This window comes from Plasmodium brasilianum, chromosome 2 (genome assembly GCF_023973825.1).
Source record: "Plasmodium brasilianum strain Bolivian I chromosome 2, whole genome shotgun sequence".
Taxonomy (NCBI): domain Eukaryota; phylum Apicomplexa; class Aconoidasida; order Haemosporida; family Plasmodiidae; genus Plasmodium; species Plasmodium brasilianum.
The window spans coordinates 175,672-194,241 of NC_090115.1; the positions used below are offsets into that span (position 1 = coordinate 175,672).

At 24.2% G+C, this 18,570-nt stretch overlaps 4 protein-coding genes and 1 pseudogene across 5 annotated transcripts; 3 read left to right on the forward strand and 2 right to left on the reverse strand.

The window, feature by feature from the left end:
- Positions 1 to 1,470: 1,470 nt before the first annotated feature.
- On the reverse strand, positions 1,471 to 2,776 carry MKS88_000642 (uncharacterized protein; the record flags this gene model as incomplete). The annotated part of the gene is made up of 3 exons (XM_067217631.1): positions 1,471 to 1,652; positions 2,276 to 2,532; positions 2,763 to 2,776. 3 exons carry the CDS (start codon positions 2,774 to 2,776, stop codon positions 1,471 to 1,473), a joined length of 453 nt encoding a protein of 150 aa, XP_067075428.1.
- Positions 2,777 to 4,166: 1,390 nt separating this feature from the next.
- On the forward strand, positions 4,167 to 4,892 carry MKS88_000643 (uncharacterized protein; the record flags this gene model as incomplete). Its single annotated transcript, XM_067217642.1, has 2 exons — positions 4,167 to 4,681; positions 4,733 to 4,892. 2 exons carry the CDS (start codon positions 4,167 to 4,169, stop codon positions 4,890 to 4,892), a joined length of 675 nt encoding a protein of 224 aa, XP_067075429.1.
- A 2,272-nt stretch (positions 4,893 to 7,164) lies between these two features.
- Positions 7,165 to 8,454, reverse strand: MKS88_000644 (uncharacterized protein; the record flags this gene model as incomplete). The annotated part of the gene is made up of 2 exons (XM_067217652.1): positions 7,165 to 8,010; positions 8,323 to 8,454. 2 exons carry the CDS (start codon positions 8,452 to 8,454, stop codon positions 7,165 to 7,167), a joined length of 978 nt encoding a protein of 325 aa, XP_067075430.1.
- Positions 8,455 to 10,142: 1,688 nt separating this feature from the next.
- Positions 10,143 to 11,442, forward strand: MKS88_000645 (annotated as a pseudogene). The gene is made up of 3 exons: positions 10,143 to 10,217; positions 10,993 to 11,017; positions 11,219 to 11,439. Coding segments are annotated over exons 1-3 (321 nt in total).
- Positions 11,443 to 12,983: 1,541 nt separating this feature from the next.
- Positions 12,984 to 14,081, forward strand: MKS88_000646 (uncharacterized protein; the record flags this gene model as incomplete). The annotated part of the gene is made up of 2 exons (XM_067217673.1): positions 12,984 to 13,090; positions 13,511 to 14,081. 2 exons carry the CDS (start codon positions 12,984 to 12,986, stop codon positions 14,079 to 14,081), a joined length of 678 nt encoding a protein of 225 aa, XP_067075431.1.
- Between the last annotated feature and the right edge of the window lie 4,489 nt (positions 14,082 to 18,570).

Consider the following 18,570-nt stretch of genomic DNA (forward strand, 5'->3'; position numbering starts at 1 on the left):
TGCCAGTTTGTTATCCTTGCGAATAGGCGCTGTTTTTACGCCCCCAGTTGCTGTATATATAAGTTTACATTCATATTTTACGTATATACATGAACATGTACATATATATGGGTACTTATATATACATAGATATATATTTATACGTACTTATATGTACATGAACATATATATGAATACTTATAAATGCATACATATATATTTATATATGTATAAGAAAGTTGTGTCAAATTTTTTCATCGAAAAGGTTTTGCATAATGCATTGCCAATTGTCTCAAAGTTATAGTAAAAAAAAAAAAAAAAAGAAAAAGAAAAAGTTAGCAGTTTTTACATTCTGACGTTGCAAATTTAAATAAAAAAATAGCTCCATATAATAAAGTAAAATTAGAATTATATATTTATCGTCAAAATGTGTTAATTAGTTCCTATAACATTTTTTATTATTTTTTTTATTTTTATTTTTATTTTTTTTTCTCACAAAATTGTTTTAAAATGAAACATAAATCATTACCATCTTGCATAAGATATTAAATTTGTTTAATGTATGTTAAATCACACGTCAACAGCTAAGTCTAACTACCTTTTAGTAATGGTTTACACCAAGCGTAGTAGGAAAAGGTCCATAACGAGCTTTTGAAAAAAATATATACCCATATGTAAACATATATATATATACATGTACATATATGCACATATGTACATATGTTTTTATTTTTTTATTTATTTATTTTTTTTTTTTTTTTTGACCTAAAATAGCTAACCCGTATGTAAAAATTTAACACTATAAGTACAACTTCGATGCTATTGCAATATTATAATTAATTTAAAATTTGGGATGTTAAATTGGGTTATACCTTAACAAAAAAAAAAAAAAAAAAAAAGGTAGATGAAATGTACTTCCGATATTAGCACTATCATTATTACTATTGTTGTTACTATTGTTTTACTATTATTGTTACTGTTCATGTATGGAATGATGTTTCCCTTTCTCATGAATGTACGAATAAGAGTGAACATGTGTTAATGTTGCATGTATGTATGCATATATATATATATACACTACTATTTTGAGCTCTTTTTTGATCTCTTTTTTGATCTCTTTTTTGTTGTACTGCCCCAACGTGTGCACTCTGTTTGCTTTCATTATTCCAAGGCAGACGGGGGTTATATACACCACTGATTTTCCATTATTATTCTCGCCATGAAATGATAAAGTTTATTTTAATAGAGTAAAAAAAAAAAAAAAAAAATTAAAATCATACATTTTATTGCACCATAATGCGTTTAATTATTTGCTTATAATTTATATTTGTCCTAAAGTTTATTTATTTTATTTATTTTTTTTTTTAATATAGAATACACAATTCTGTTTATTAGTTAATTTTTATTTTTGTTCATCTCATGTTTCGAATTTATTATAGGGGTAAGGGGGGGGGTTACCATACAGAAGCCCACCATCAAATATCATTAATGCTAAATCCGTTTAATTATTACCTTGACTATTGCATTATCAATAGCTTTATCACTTGCTTTATCAATTACTTTATCACTTGCTTTATCAATTGCTTTATCAATTGCTTTATCATTTGCTTTGTCAATTACTTTTACTCCATTGTCCATTACTTTAATTATCATGTTAGCTGTTTTCTTATTGACTTAAATTCCGTTTTCAAGTTCATTTTATGGTTACATGGTTATACTATTTCACAATAGTGAGGACCCTCAGTAATCCTCTTTTTTTAAGGAACTATCATAATGCCGCTGTTTTAGTAGCTTATATTTCTAATCATAGTTACCATATTAGTGTTAGTGGCTCCTTAATTATTTCTAAAATTAGTATATAAAATATTTTTCTTTTTTCCATTTATTTTTTCATTTATTTTAAATACGTTCAATTTCTTTTGATTAGGCGGTGTGTACAATACACTTATCATCATTTTACCGTTTGTGCAAATAAGAAATATTGCTATATTTTTTTACCCCTTTATTTCGCTATTCTCTAGGAATAGAAACGTTGATATGCTGATTATAATAATTGTACCGATAACGTTAATGTAAGCTTTATTACTGTGCTACTCACGAGTAATAAGAAATACACCACTTTATGTTTTTATTCCAAAAATTTCATTATTTATCTACCTTGTTAATATTATCTTCTATTCCTTTGAAAAATTATAATACCATTAAAGAATAATCAACAAGTTTCTTACTATCATAAGTTTTACTATTTTCTGTGGATATTAATATGTCTAATTTTCACTCACACGCATAATAGTACTCCATTTTGATACATCATTTGATGCAGCATTTGATACATCATTTGATACAGCATTTGATACAGCATTTGATACAGCATTTGATACAGCATTTGATACAGCATTTGATACATCATTTGATACAGCATTTGATACAGCATTTGATACAGCATTTGATACAGCATTTGATACAGCATTTGATACAGCATTTGATACAGCATTTGATACAGCATTTGATACATCATTTGATACAGCATTTGCTGCTGACTTATTTCCAAGACTATAACAAATCCAAAAAAAAAAAAAAAAAAAAAAAAATTATTATTCGCATTGTAGAAAGGTGTTAAAATATGTAAATATTTATATGTCCATGTACATAAATATATGAACACACATAACTAGAATGGTACATACAAACATATATATATATATATATATACATACATGTGTATACATACATGTGTATACATACATGTGTATACATACGGGCGCATATGCGCTTCTTCCCACCTAAATGATAACATTTTCCTTTTTAAAAAAGAAAAGAACAACCACTGCTGAAATGTGCAATACATAAATATCTTTGTTAAAAACGTAATTATAAAAAGACAAAAATTACATGTTCAAAATATATTATGAACTGTGCATAAAAAAAGGGTACACCTTTTTAAATATTCTGTTTTTGCTCTTGTAAATAGAACGAATTGACGAACTGAGGAATTTAATAAAATTGTCAAGCAGAAAACTAAAGGGGGTTACAACCAAATTTTATAGACCGCAAAAAGTAAGTTGCTTGTTATATATACGAGGTTGTAGGCGCGCATAAATATACTATACAAAAGTACTCGTGGATCGGTGAGGAAAGAACAGTAAGCATTGGACAGTGAACAAAACAGGATGATGTTCCTTTACAGCAATTAAACAAATCCTTAACGTTCCAATATGATTATGAGATGCTTAAGTAATTCTGTTTTTTCTATAAGCATATCATATGGTAAATTTACAAAATATAATTATTATTTTCAATCATATAAAATATATGGGGTAGTTCTGTTGACCCAAAAATACATTTATGTAAAAATCGTTTTCTTTAACATACTTATTTTATTTTCATCATAATATGATATATCCTACCTTTTTCCTTTTTAAAATATAACATACGGTTTAGCGGTTAATTTATTATATATATGTACATATACATATATACGTACATATATACATACAGTAATACTGCTACCCTACTTAATTTAATTAATTTATTTCCCCCTTTATTGCATTATAGAAGTATGGTTTATAGAAACTTTATTTGAACTATTATAAAATGATTACTTATCAATTAGCCCCGTTTTATTACTCTGTTATTATTATTTTTTTGCCCATTTCGGTTTGCACATTTCTTAAGGATAAAAAAATAAGGTTAACATGTAAATATGTATACATATATATATGTGTATATATAAATGTATATATATACGACTATATATGGTAATATAAAAGCACCGCGCATGTTGAAATTCTCCACTTAGCAGTTCTTTTTCTTACAATAATATTCATGCATTTTAACCTTTTCACGTATAAATATATGTGCATATATGTATGCACATTTTTATCCATGCATATAATTATGTATGTACATATTTACACATGTACATATTTATGCATGTACATATTTATGCATGTACATATTTATGCATGTACATATATATACATGTACATATATATACATGTACATATATATACATTTATATAATGTGTACTTCGTTTTGTTTACACATAACACTAAGATTGTGTTTCTTCAATTATAAAAGAAAAATAAAATAAGAAAAACGAGAAAAAAAAAAAAAAAAATGTTCAGACCATTATATAACAAAAGGTAATAAAGACAGAAAAAAAAAAAAAAAAAATCCATATGAAATGGAAGAAGATCCAGAATTCAAATTAGAATCATCAGAACAACCGGCGGGGGAAGGAATTTATGACCAACATAAAACCTCATCTAAAAAAATGCCGAATGTATATGAACCATTAATAACTCCTACCGTTGCACAGATGTTGTACACGGGACTACCAAACAAAAATACACAAGGAACGAGTTCTAATATACCAACACAGAAAATACCAGAGAATTCAGGATTAAGCCCGTCGGGAAAACATCAGGGGGGGCAGAGGAATGAACAACAAGAACCCCCCTGTAAGCCACTAAAGGAAGTATATGAACCATTAATAACTCCTAGCGTTGCTCAAATGTTGTATACAGAAAAACCAAACGAAAGCGCGAACCAAAAAGGGGAAGGGGAATGTGAAGAAGAAAGCGAAGAAGAAAGCGAAGAAGAAAGTGAAGAAGACAGCGAAGAAGAAAGTGAAGAAGACAGCGAAAAAAGCGAAAGTACAAGCGAAGATGTAAGTGAAGAAGGGGCCACAGATGGGCAGTGATGCAACAAGGATGAGGAGGACTCTTCCATTGATGATTCTTCCAATAGCGATGAAGAAAATGAAAGAAAAGAAGATGAATACTCAACAAATAAACGGGGAAATTATAAAAACTTACTTGAAAACTATAACGAAAGTGAAAATTTATTTAGTCAACCTATGAACAAAGAAAGTATTTCATACTTAAACGAATTAAAGAATGAACAATAATGAGATGTAAAAGGATAAATATATATATATAGATAGATAGATAGATAACACACAACAAATCAATAGTAGGAAAAATGCACAATATATAGTTTTCCAAAAAACTTTTATTAGGGGATCATATTGCATAACATAAATTTATGCAGCTCTTACGAACCCCGTACCATTTTCATGTTAGTGCAAATTCGAAAAGTGCACACATATACGTATGTACATATTGTATATATACATATATGGAGTATGCTTAATAACATTGGCAATGGATGGAGAGAGGACAACAACTGTATGTTTACGCCCTAAACCTATTTGTTAATCTTGCTTTTTTTCCCCATCATTTTTATTTTGTTTCTGTTCCATTTTTTGTCCCTTCTTGTTTCCTTTTTTTTTTTTTGTTTTTTGTGTTTTACTAAGACTTTCAATATAAGTCAATATTTTCTTATGGAAATATATTTTTTTTTTTTTTTTAGTATTATATTATATATATATATATAATATATATATTATATACAGAAATATATTTTTATGTTCCTTTAAATTTTACATATTTTTGTTATATAATTATTTATTTTATTTATTTATTTTTTTTTTTTTTTTGTCATAATATTTTAAAACATATTGCAATTTTAATTTATATTACATGTTCCTGTGATAATGAACTATGTTCACAAATATATTCTACTACATACACACATAAAATATATTCTTATATGTGTACAGACTTATTTTATTATATGCATATATATGCAAATAACAAAATAACTCATACCATATAATAATAAGCACTTTCAATAAATAAAATCCCTTTTCTTCCGTATTTTATATTAATACTATATACACCTCTCCAAAGTTTTTAACTATCGAGACTGTTATGTTTTATATTTCATATTTTATGTTTTATATTTCATATTTTATGTTTTTATTTTTTTTTTTTTTTGTTTTTATTTTTCTCATAATTGTTAGCTAATATTTTTACTACTCCAAAACGAACGGGCGAAATAAACAGCCACTGGTATAAGTTTACCTCCCTGGGTATTATACAAAAATTGAGAAAACAATTTAATGCATATTATTTGCATACTATATTAATTTTTAAAAAAATAATAATAAAATAAAATAAAATAATCTTATACTTGTAATGTTTATATTTCCAAAGGATGAAAAAACAGTCAAAAGGCATGTGTTATATTGCAGTAGTTGTTTTAATATATATATATATATATATATATATATATATATATATATATGTGTGTATATATGTATGAGTATATATATGCGTATACATATGGGTATACATATATATATTTGTATATGTATGAGTATATGCATATATATAACATACACATGCGCGTTGCATAAATTTTAAGAGTATCACATTTGCCTTACAGTGACAGACAATTTACGTAAAATTTTTGTGAGCACAATAGGAATATGCACAAATTACTTTTATTTTATATATTTTTGAATTTTTTAAAACACATGTATTATTATGCTTTTTTATATTCAGCTTAATAAATATTTTTGATAAATTAAAAAAATATAAAAAATAAAAATGAGTATTTAATTCAAAAAGAGACAAATAAAAAATATGTCCATGTGTAATGAAAGATGGTAATGTATAAATTTTAATAAAATTCTTTAAAATTAAGGAAACCTGGACTCAGTAGGCTCTTTAAAACGCGCACACGTGCATATAGATATATGTATTCATGTATGTACATGTATGTATGCACGTTTTACATACATAAAAAAAAAAAAAAAAAAAAAAAAAAGAAGGAATAAACCACTTTAAAAAAGCAAATATAAAGAGAGAGAAATTCCCCATAACAGTCATACACATATACATACAATACAATTGCCATGTTAATTTAAATTAATTGGTGTGTATGATTAAAACAGATTGCATATTAACAAATAATATTAACGTAATTATATATTCAACAGGTAAATAAAAAGGGTCAAAATTCATACATTCATAAATATGGTATCATGGATATATAATATATTTTTGTGCTATACTGTATTAGAATTATTGAGCATATCCACAACTGTACTTCAAATTTAGAGGTTCTTATAAAGGGGGTACTACCATTACTGCATAGAAAATATATACATATCGGTATAGTACAAACGTACATACATACACAAATACACGCGTACGTACATGTATATATAACCCATACACATATGTGTATGTGGGCAAAACTTTTGGAGGAAAAACTTTTATATTACGGCTTGTTGTATACTCAATTTTTTAATTTCATTCCTCATTCTTTTTTCATTTATTTCTTAAAGATATGAAAATGTACGGATATGCAAATGGGGCAAATATTGCTATGAAAATGGCCTGTAGACTTAAGCCTAACAACAAAGTTGTAAGTGCTGCTGTTATCATAGAAATAACTGGTATAAATGGAATAATAAATTTTATTACTTTCATTGTTTTAGTATTTAATATCCGTTGAGCCTTATCTACAATTTTTCGAAAGAGCTTCTTGTTTTTTATATTATCACATGTGTATTTAAATATTTTATCAATTTTAATGGAATTAATGTTTTTTATATACGATTCAGTAAATGGGTTCATTATATCATCTCTATGGTTGCGCAATTCGTTACTAGACCCCTCACTCGGTGCATAACTCGGTACATTCGATAGATTAACACTAGACCCCTCACTCGGTGCATAACTCAGTACATTCGATAGATTAACACTAGACCCCTCACTCGGTGCATAACTCAGTACATTCGATAGATTAACACTAGACCCCTCACTCGGTGCATAACTCAGTACATTCGATAGATTAACACTAGACCCCTCACTCGGTGCATAACACAATACACTATGTAACTTGTCATTTGACTTTCCATACGTTTTATAGGACCATTCATCATACATTCCATCGAGTAGTTTCGTAGTCAACTTATCACGCGTTCCATCGTACATGTTATCTAATATCCCATCTTGTACCTCCCCATATAATGAATGCATAAAGGGGGTGGTCATTACTTTACCTCCTCCAAATTTAAATGTATTCTTAAGTGCCAATGATCTACCTTTAGATAGGATATCGATTAAATTGTCTTCTTGATTTTCCTTATTCCATATTTTGCAACTAGAACACTGAAAAATTAGGTAAATAAAAATTTATGTATATTTTAATTTGCGCGCATAAACGAGCATTTTAACCGGGAAAAAACATACACATGTATAAGCACATGCGTATGCACGCGTATGAGCACAAGTATAATCCCATACATATGAACATACTTATGTAGTGTAGTAGGGACAAACTCCCCCCCCCCCACACACACACAGTGTTTCATACATATGTGTGTATTTTCCTACATTTTCTTGGTAGAACAATAACCATATTAAATAAGCAAAAATACATATTTTCGTAACAGCAAATAAATGATTTCCTTCTTGAGGCACCTGAGAGTGTTCAAATGAAATAGTCTTAAAATCATCTATGGGATTCAAACCTTTATTTTCATCATCCTCCCCTGTATGATATGTAGAATCAATATATGATGAAGTCATGATGATACTATTTTTCCTTATCATTTTTTTTATTTTTTTCAGAATTAAAAACGTGTAATTTAAAATATGAAGGCAGACGCATTTGATCTTTTCATATCATATTTAATAATTTAAAGGTACACACTGCTTTTTTCTGTACGTACGTCTATACATACACGTACACATGTACACATGTATATATGTATTAACATATGTACATATGCGCATAGTTGTATAACCAAAGTTGATAACTATATATAAATGCTAATAAATAAACAAAAATATATGTATATATATATATATATATATAAAAGAGTAAATCCCACGCTGTAAAAATGGAAAGAATCGCTTAAAATCAAATCCTAATAAAACGCATTATTTTGAAGTTTTTATAATAATATGATAAATTATATGAATACGTAAAATATATTCACTAATCAAAGCTAAACCACAAAGGTATTCGTGCGTTAAATATGTACTTTTGCAGAAGTACGAATATTACGTGCGCATATATATATATATATATATATATATTCATTTATTCATTTATATTTATTCAGTTATATTTTTATATTTTTAATTATTCAGTTATATTTTTATATTTTTAATTATTAAATTATATTTTTATATTTATTCATTTATATTTTTAATTATTCAGTTATATTTTTATTTATTGAGTTATATTTTTATTTATTCATTTATATTTTTTTTTTTTTTTTTATTTATATTTTTATCTATTTTTCTAATGAACGTGGTGATACATATAATTCAGACTCATCTCATCGTCATAATAATGCTCTTCTTTCCAACAAAAAAAAAACAAAATAGAATAAAATAAAATAAAATAAACAAAAATAAAATAAAATAAACAAAAATAAAATAAAATAAACAAAAATAAAATAAAATAAACAAAAATAAAATAAAATAAACAAAAATAAAATAAAAGAACAAGAGAACAAAAGAACAGACCAGAGCAGACCAGAACAGAACAGAACAGAACAGAACAAACGCATAAAAAATATTTAAATGAACATAAAAAAGAATCCAAAATTAAAGAATTCTTTAAAATTATACAAATGACAGTGCTCCATTGTGACTTCACAAAAAGTTTCGTTCCGTTGTAGTGCTTAATGAATAATGTATATTCATTTTTTTATAACAAGAATAGTAGAAAGAAAATAAAACAAAATTAGAAATAAAACAAAATTAGAAATAAAATAAAAGTAAAAAACGAAAAAAAACGAAAAAAAAACATTTGCAATGTTGTAAAATTTAAAGTACAAATATTTTATTCAGTTGGAAGAACATATAATATAGTATATTCACCAATATACACGTATATACATATGTACATTTATACATATATATACAATTCAAACAAATCTTGGGCAGTAGTTTAACTAATCAAAAACACAAAATGCATTAATATATTAATAAATTGCATTTTTTTTTTTTTTTTTTTTTTTTTGAATACTGTAATAATTATATGGGCCAAATATAAATGTCATCGTATTGCCAAATTGTGATTAAGTAAAAATGTAGTAATTATTTATGTTTTTTATAAAAAAAAAAAAAAAAAAAAAAAAAATAGCTATTAAACTTATTATTTTTCATCATTAATTTTATCATTTTATTTTACAAAAACGAATGATAACTTCATATGAGATTATGAAAAACATAAGCATGAAGAACGGAAAAAATTAATTAACGATATATGCCGTAAAAGTGAAATAATGAAAGCGCAAAAAAATGCAACATCAAACGAACAGAACAAACAAGTTGAAGTACAGAACGAAATACTACGTGAAGTAAAACTTTTTTTTACAACAGAACAAAAACTAGATCGACAATACTCCTTAGTATTTTGTTAGAGCATTTAACATTTAATAATTATGGTCTTTGCAATGAAAAAAATACTACCGGAGCACAGCAATACACGGATAAACGAATAAAATTGTTTTCAAAAGATGAAATTAAAAATTAAAAATAGAAGATAAAAGATAAAAAATAAAAGATACATAATAAAAGATAATAAAAGATAAAAAATAAAAGATAATAAAAGATACAAAATAAAAGATAATAAAAGATAAAAAATAAAAGATAATAAAAGATACAAAATAAAAGAGAATAAAAGATAAAAAATAATCATGTACGTTAACCCCTCTGATTTGTCAAAAAGCCTCTTTAAAGTACATTCACTTATTACACATAGCAACATAGACTATTTTATTTCTTTTGAGTTTATTAAATTATCATTACTGTTATTTACTTATGTTTGATGTTCAATCAAAATATAAAATAGTGTTAAAATACCATATAATATAACATGGAAATTTTATTTTTTATATATATACTTTTAAAATAAAAATAATACTATTGTTTTTATTTATACTTTATAACGCGTATTCACATATACATATATATATATATATATATATATATATATATATATATATGTAGCACATATGATATTGCTCCAAAAAATAATAATAAAATATTAGCACATTTAAAGTACACATTTGCATATATGTGTTTATATATATATGTATATATATATGTATATCGTTTTTCCTTTTTCTCCAGGAGGTTCAACTTTTTAAAGACGACTGTAATTACAGTATAATTTATTTACACAGAACTGTTATTCTATTTTTAAAAATTTCTTCCTTTTTTTTGTTAACTTCATTTTAAATGAAAAATAAGGAAAAAGCTGAAGTGTATTTTACTACACCAAATAGTAGATTAAAAGGAATATTCTAAAATTGGCTAATAAAAAAAAAAAAAAAATGGAAAATAAAAAAAGAAATAGAAAACGAAATAGAAAACGAAATAGAAAACGAAATAGAAAACGAAATAGAAAAAGAAATTGAAAAAGAAATTGAAAACAAAATAGAAAAAGAAATTGAAAAAGAAATAGAAAAAGAAATTGAAAAAGAAATTGAAAAAGAAATAGAAAAAGAAAAAGAACTAGAAAAAAAAAACACACCTGATAAATTAATTATGTATAAAACGTACAAACTAATAATCCAGTAACTCTAACCTTTGTACGAATTTTCAAAAATTTAAAAATATAATTACTGCCATTATATGTAGTAATTCGATAAATTATTAGTACGATAAACAAATGTAATTCAAGAGTAAAGAGGCGAACATGTTCTCTTAAGTAAATAATATAAAATATGATTAATAAAAAAAATAAAACAAAATAAAATAATTTCCACTACTTTTTATAATATTATATATATATATATATATATATTGTATACCATTATATTTTTTCCTTTTTCCACGCCATATATAATAATAATATATAAATGTGCGTATCAGAAATACGTTAAAGATTCTTAATTTTCATATTTGTAAAACTCCATAAAAATATAATAATATTATTTTAAAAAAAAAAGTCTTACTATTTTTAATTTTGTACATAATATACATAGCAGCCCATACCAATTTAATACATTATGATGCAGAAGTTATATTATTGTTAATCCCTATAAACTTTACCGGGATAAAATATAATACTTACTAGTTCAGTGAATTGAAATTGGATTAAGATAATAATCGTACTACCACTACTTCTAACAATAATCATAATATTGGTGAGTGTTCTTATTATAATATATATTTATATGTATGAATAAAAATTGAAATTATGGAATATTCTGAAAAATGGCTGTACAAAAAATAAGTACAAGAACGCGATCACTCTAGTTTTGTACTTTTAATGCATGCTTAACGTAATTTATCATGTACTTTATAAATATTTATATATTTTAGTAGTACATAATTTTTAAGTTTATATTCTAAAATATATATAAATCTAGATATATATAGATATAGATATCTATATCTATATATATATAAAAAAAAAAAAAAAAAAATTATAAGATTAAAATTTATATATAATAATATATATATGTATATAGCTACATGTACGCATAAAATTATAACAAATATTTGACGGGAAATACCTTTTTTTTTTTCTTAAAAAAAAATTATATTATTAATGTTCAATTTTAAAACAGTTTCAGCTGAGATGAATAAAATGGTAGCACAACTTTACAATGGCAATTCTTATTTATTAGCTAAAAATATAAATAAATAAATAAATATATCTACATATATATTTACATTTATATATATAGTTATATTTGGTACCTTTATATATTATTAAAAAATTTTAAATGAGAAAATTAAAAAGATTTTTTTCTTTCTAGACCTTTACGTTCTTTTTTTTTTTTTTTTTTCCTTTTCCTTATCTCTAAAAAAATGTAAAAAATTATACATGCATAATAACACAATAAAACAATGATGTAGTGATGCAGTAATATTCTATTTTTATTATTTTATAATATAATTTTTTTTTTTCATTATATATACATTTATACAATTATACACATACATTTTTAAATTTTAAAAATTTCTGTTTTTGAAAAAGAGAGTGTATATATATATTATATATACCTATGTAGATATATATAATTGTTAAAAAAAAAAAAAAAAGGAACAGCGAATGACTTCCATATAGTTAAATAAATCTTTTCAAAATTTTAGAGAAATAATTATTTAAAATGAAGAAATGCAACATTAAAACAAACGATAATTCGACTTCTACAAATAAATATGATCAAGCAAAAAAAGGACAAGTTATAACCATCTTACCTCTAACATTTTTGATGTTAAAATGTAAAAATACAAGAATACACATGATTTTTATTTTATTAAGTATTATAGTTATAAGCTCTATGTATTTGCCTTCCCATTTTTCTTACAACATGAAGTAAAACTTAATAGATATTTGCATCCCCTGTCGTACGTATATATGTGTGTATGGATGTGCGTTTATGGGTATACATATGGGTATTTATGTATGTATGAGTATGCATGTATATATATGGGTACACGTTAAACGCATACGTGTGTTAAGCACACGTAACGAATTTGCGCGCATTTACCTTATTGCCCGTAATTTTTTATATGCAAAAATAAAAAATAAAATAAAATGATAAAATAATGAACACCACTTAACGTAGCATTAATAACGACTACAATTGCAGTTGTAATAATAGTAATGGAAGTAACTTCTTTTTTGTTATAGAAATGCAGTGCAGTATGTGTGTGGAAAAAATGAAACTCCCTATTATAGTAGTAAAAAAGGAAGGCAGATATACGAACGAATATTAGAGGCAGAACGAGTATGTGCATTTGATAAGCTTGGTCGTTTGTACGGCGAAGAAGATGAAGAAATGAATAATACGTTAAATTTATTGGCCAATTACCCAACGGTAGCTTATACAGAACCGGAATCATATGAACTAGCAGAAGAAGTACATAATATTCAACTAGACGATTTAGTTTTTAGAGTAAATCAAATGTGGCATGAGACTGTTGAGAATATGATACAAAGGTATACTGCATATGCTGAGGAACATAACATTGATGAAAGTTGTAGGGATGAAATGTGGAATCAAGGATGGTATAGATATTTATACAGTATACATGGGGATTTGAACTATTTCTTACACGATGAGCATCTCAGTTTAGAAACAAGAGAGCAGTTAGCAGAAGAATTAATTAGAGGTGCTAAGGAAGACTTTTTATGGTTTTTAAATATGGTCAAGGAGGAATGGGATCGAATCCACCAATCGGAAATTATTGTGGAAGTGTAAAAGGTGTAAAAAAAGGGAAAAAGGAAAAACAAAAAAAAAAAAAAAAAATTTTATATTGCATGAAAAGAAGGATAATATTGTAACATGCGTAATGTAAGCATAACGTGAGCGTATTATATGCATAACGTATGTGCATGTATGCACGTACATATGGATATGCAGCAAGAGATCATACTATTTTTACTTTCGACCTTCGGACCTTGAAAATAAATCCCCACACAAATAATATATTTTAAGTTTTTGTTTTTGTTTTTTTTGTGTCTTACTTTTTATCATCTTTTTATGGAATTATTTATCATCTTCATATTATTATAATTATATCACTGTTAACTTTTTTTTTTTTTTTTTTTTTTTTTTTTTTGTAAAATAAGTGAAATAATTATTTATTATTAAACCTTTGAAAATGTTTCATAATTATAAAACGTATATTTTAAAGAATAAATAAAAATAAAATAATATGAAGTAAAAACTTGAAGAAAGACCTAGCTTATTAATGCCCAAAGCTGAATTTTAATCAGTAGAACATGATAAGCGTGCATCATAATGACTGTTATATAAAAACATATTACAAATACAAATATAAATATAATATATATATATATATATATATATATATATATATATATATATATATATATATATATATATATATACTTATGTTCTCGCATACATATGTTGTAGCTTATATTTAAATTATATTATTTTTATATTTATTTTTATTTTCTTAAGTTAAATAGAAATGTACTACCACATAGTTCTTACCCTCCACTATATTATTTTAAAAATTTGGAAAATATTCCTCATAAACATTGAAAAGGAAACCCATATATATATATAATTCAAACTTTCACTTTAAAAAAAAAAAAAAAAAATTATCCAAATAAACAAGAAAATTGCTTTTATTAACACTGCAAATATATACCTGTTTATTTATATACATATATATATGTATATATTTATGTATTATCCAGAATGCCCCGACTTCACTAATTAGTTCGTTCATTTTTGTTTAATTTCCATGATTATCTATTATTCTATAAGAGAATGGACATGTAAATACAGACTTACATTTTTAAATGGAAAAAAAAAAATAAATAAATAAATAAAAAAATAAATAAATAAATAAATAAAAAAATACATTTTTATTATATTTCTCTCAATTTTTAAAAACTTACATTTAATTATGCTAAAACTACCGTTTAACAGTTTTTTATTTTCTATTTGTTCTTGTATACATATTTTTCACAAATTTTAATTTTCTTCAAATAATATAATATATAAAAAAACGTTAATTTTGAAATATATACTTTGTGTTAGTAAATTAAAAGATTATTATTTTGTTAAAACTATAAAAAATATATTAATGGAAATCTAGCATGCATAGAATAATAAAAGGTAGTACATATAATAATGTTATTCCCCTGAACTAGTCAATATACGGCATGAAAAAATAGAACATAATAATAAAATATAAAACTTAATGAAATATAATAAAATATAAAACTTAATGAAATATAATAAAATATAATGAAATGTAATATAATAAAATAACAGAATAAGAAGCTTTTTTTTTTTTTTTTTTGTATTTACCGCTGTAGAATTTTTAAAAAATTTGTATTTTTTTTTTTATATATAATAAAAAAAAAAATTAAAGATACTTTTTTTCTAACATTAATAAATATATTTTAAAATACAATATATAACACAAATTATTTCAAAAATTAGAACTCTCCTTTTTTTTTTTTTTTTTTTTGTAGTTTTACGAATAATATATATATTTAATACGTTTACATATTTATGAACATACACGTGAAAAATTACGTATTTCTTTTAAATTTTAGTCCAAATATATATATATATATATATATATATGTACGTATATTACATCGCCTTTATATTTATTTATCTCACAACGGAAATAAGAATACTTTAAAAATTTATTTCAATGGAGTTGTAAAATTAAATTTTTTCTACACCATAAGAGATTACATTTTTTAATTTATAAGATATATATATTTTTTTTTATTATTATTTTATGTACTCTCCAAAAATATATATAATAGTACATTAAAAAAAAAGGGGCCCGTTGTCATTAACGAAATTTTTTGTTCTAAACATTCAAAAGGGATTCACAAGGTAAATAATAAGTTTATATGTTTGTATAAAATTTTATATATATATATATATATATATATATATATGCGTATGTGTTGTAGAAGTGGTAATTTACTCATTAAATATTAAAAAAAAAAAAAAAAAAAAATTTCTCTCAAAATTGTTACTATAATTTATTGTAATATTATACATAAGACGTATACCATTGTCCTAAATGGGGAATATACCTCTAGAAAAATTAAAAAATACAAATATATAAAAATAAGAATAGAATAAGAATAAAATAAGAATAAAATAAAACTTTCTTTTTTAATATTTTTTTTTTCACTATAATGTTTCATTTTATGTATCACATCTTTATGCTTTATGTACGTTAACGTAGGTACATAGATAATATATGATTATTTTACCAAAAAAAAATCGATGTACATACAGGTTGATAAAAATATAGTATAGATCAGTAGTAGTAATACTGGAAGAAGAACTAGAACGAGAAGTAGGAGTAATAGCTGTAGTAATTGCAGTGTAGCAGAAGCAGTAGTTCGAGCACCCTCGGTAACAGTAGAAGTAGTAATAATATATATTCAAAATGAATGACTTAAGTGCTCTAGAAGAAATGATTGAGGAACTAAACAATGGATCAAGTGAAAGGGAATCCAACACACATAACAATGTTAAGGAACATAAACCATCTTATTTGAGTTTAATAGATAATTCACGTTTTCCTGATGACTTCTTACCACTAATCATGTTATCATTTGCATTATTTCTAATTCTGGGTTGCAAAATTATTAAATTATTTGATGTACCAGGAAACACACCTCACTTAAAAAGCTTATTTTTATTTTTGTGTTTTTATTTATCTTTTTATCAAATGTTAACCTAATTAGATGAAAATTATATTTATCTTGAGCATAAAAAAGTTAATATGGTTTAACACCATATGTAAATTTTAGGGCATATAATGAGCATATCATATACATAATACATAACCCACAAAAGATAGGGAAAAATAGGCATTTGGGATTGAAGCATAGTAGAAGAAACCCATGCAAGTTAATATGACAATCTGTTAATATGTCAATCTGTTAATATGAATTTATGTTAATATGTTAATAACACATGTTGTGTATAGTTATGTATTTATCTTTCCTTATATACACACCTACCTTATACACGTTACAGTACAATTTACATTTCTAAAATATATGATCGCAATACAGTACTCTATACATATTTTCATATTTATCACATTTAAACAATGGTATATATATATATATATATATATGTACGTATATATATAAGTATTTGTATGTAAAATTTTTTTTTTTTGTTAGTTCATGGGAAAATTCTAGCATAACTTTAAACCTCATTTTATTAATATATTGTTAAAACTTCATACTACAATTATTTTTACAGTTACAAAAACGATAATTTTTTTTACCTATTATCCTTTACAATTAAGCGAAACCAATATTATTGCACTATATTATTATTGATTATTCTCATTCACATTATTTAACTATTATAAATAAAATTAAATTAAATTAAATTAATCAAAAAAAAAAAAAAAAAAAAAAAAAAGGACAGTACCTTATAGAGTAGTTGTATTTATCTCATGATAATTTTATGGGACGAAAAGACTTGCAATGAATAACTACAAAAATGCAATATTTCGCATATTGTTCCAAAGCGTCAAGAATCAAGTAGTTAAGTAATGGAATTACACAAACGGGAAAAGAAGTCCTTATATATATGTGCATATATGTATGTATGTATGTATGTATACGTATATACGTTTGTACATACCCATAATAAAGCACATGTACGTATGCTATATAATAATAGTCTTACCAATACCACTACTAATTGCACCTTGTACCACTTCTTTTCCACTTATTATTTATATTACATTTTCCTATTTATGTATTTATGTAAAAAAAAAAAAAAAGAGTTAAATATTATACTTATAATTTATATTCCCCTCTTAATTTTATAGAAATAAAACGGGCATATACACAACGCATCCTTTTCTTAATATTTAATGCATCACTTGGATGCATGGAAATATAACTTACAAGAATACCTCATACAAAGTGTATATTATCTGATGTTTCTTTTTTTTTTTTTTTTTTTTTGGTATATATATAGAACCTTAATGATAATACACATATATACAAAATAAAACTGTTCATACTTACAAAAATAAATAAAAATACAATTAAAAATACAAATGCATATACATATACATATACAAATATATATATATATGTAAATGAAGTTAAATGTAATAACAGTAATTGCTATTGTAGTATAATCCGAACTACATATCAAATTGTTTATTACACATTCAAAATATATTTTAATTCAAAAA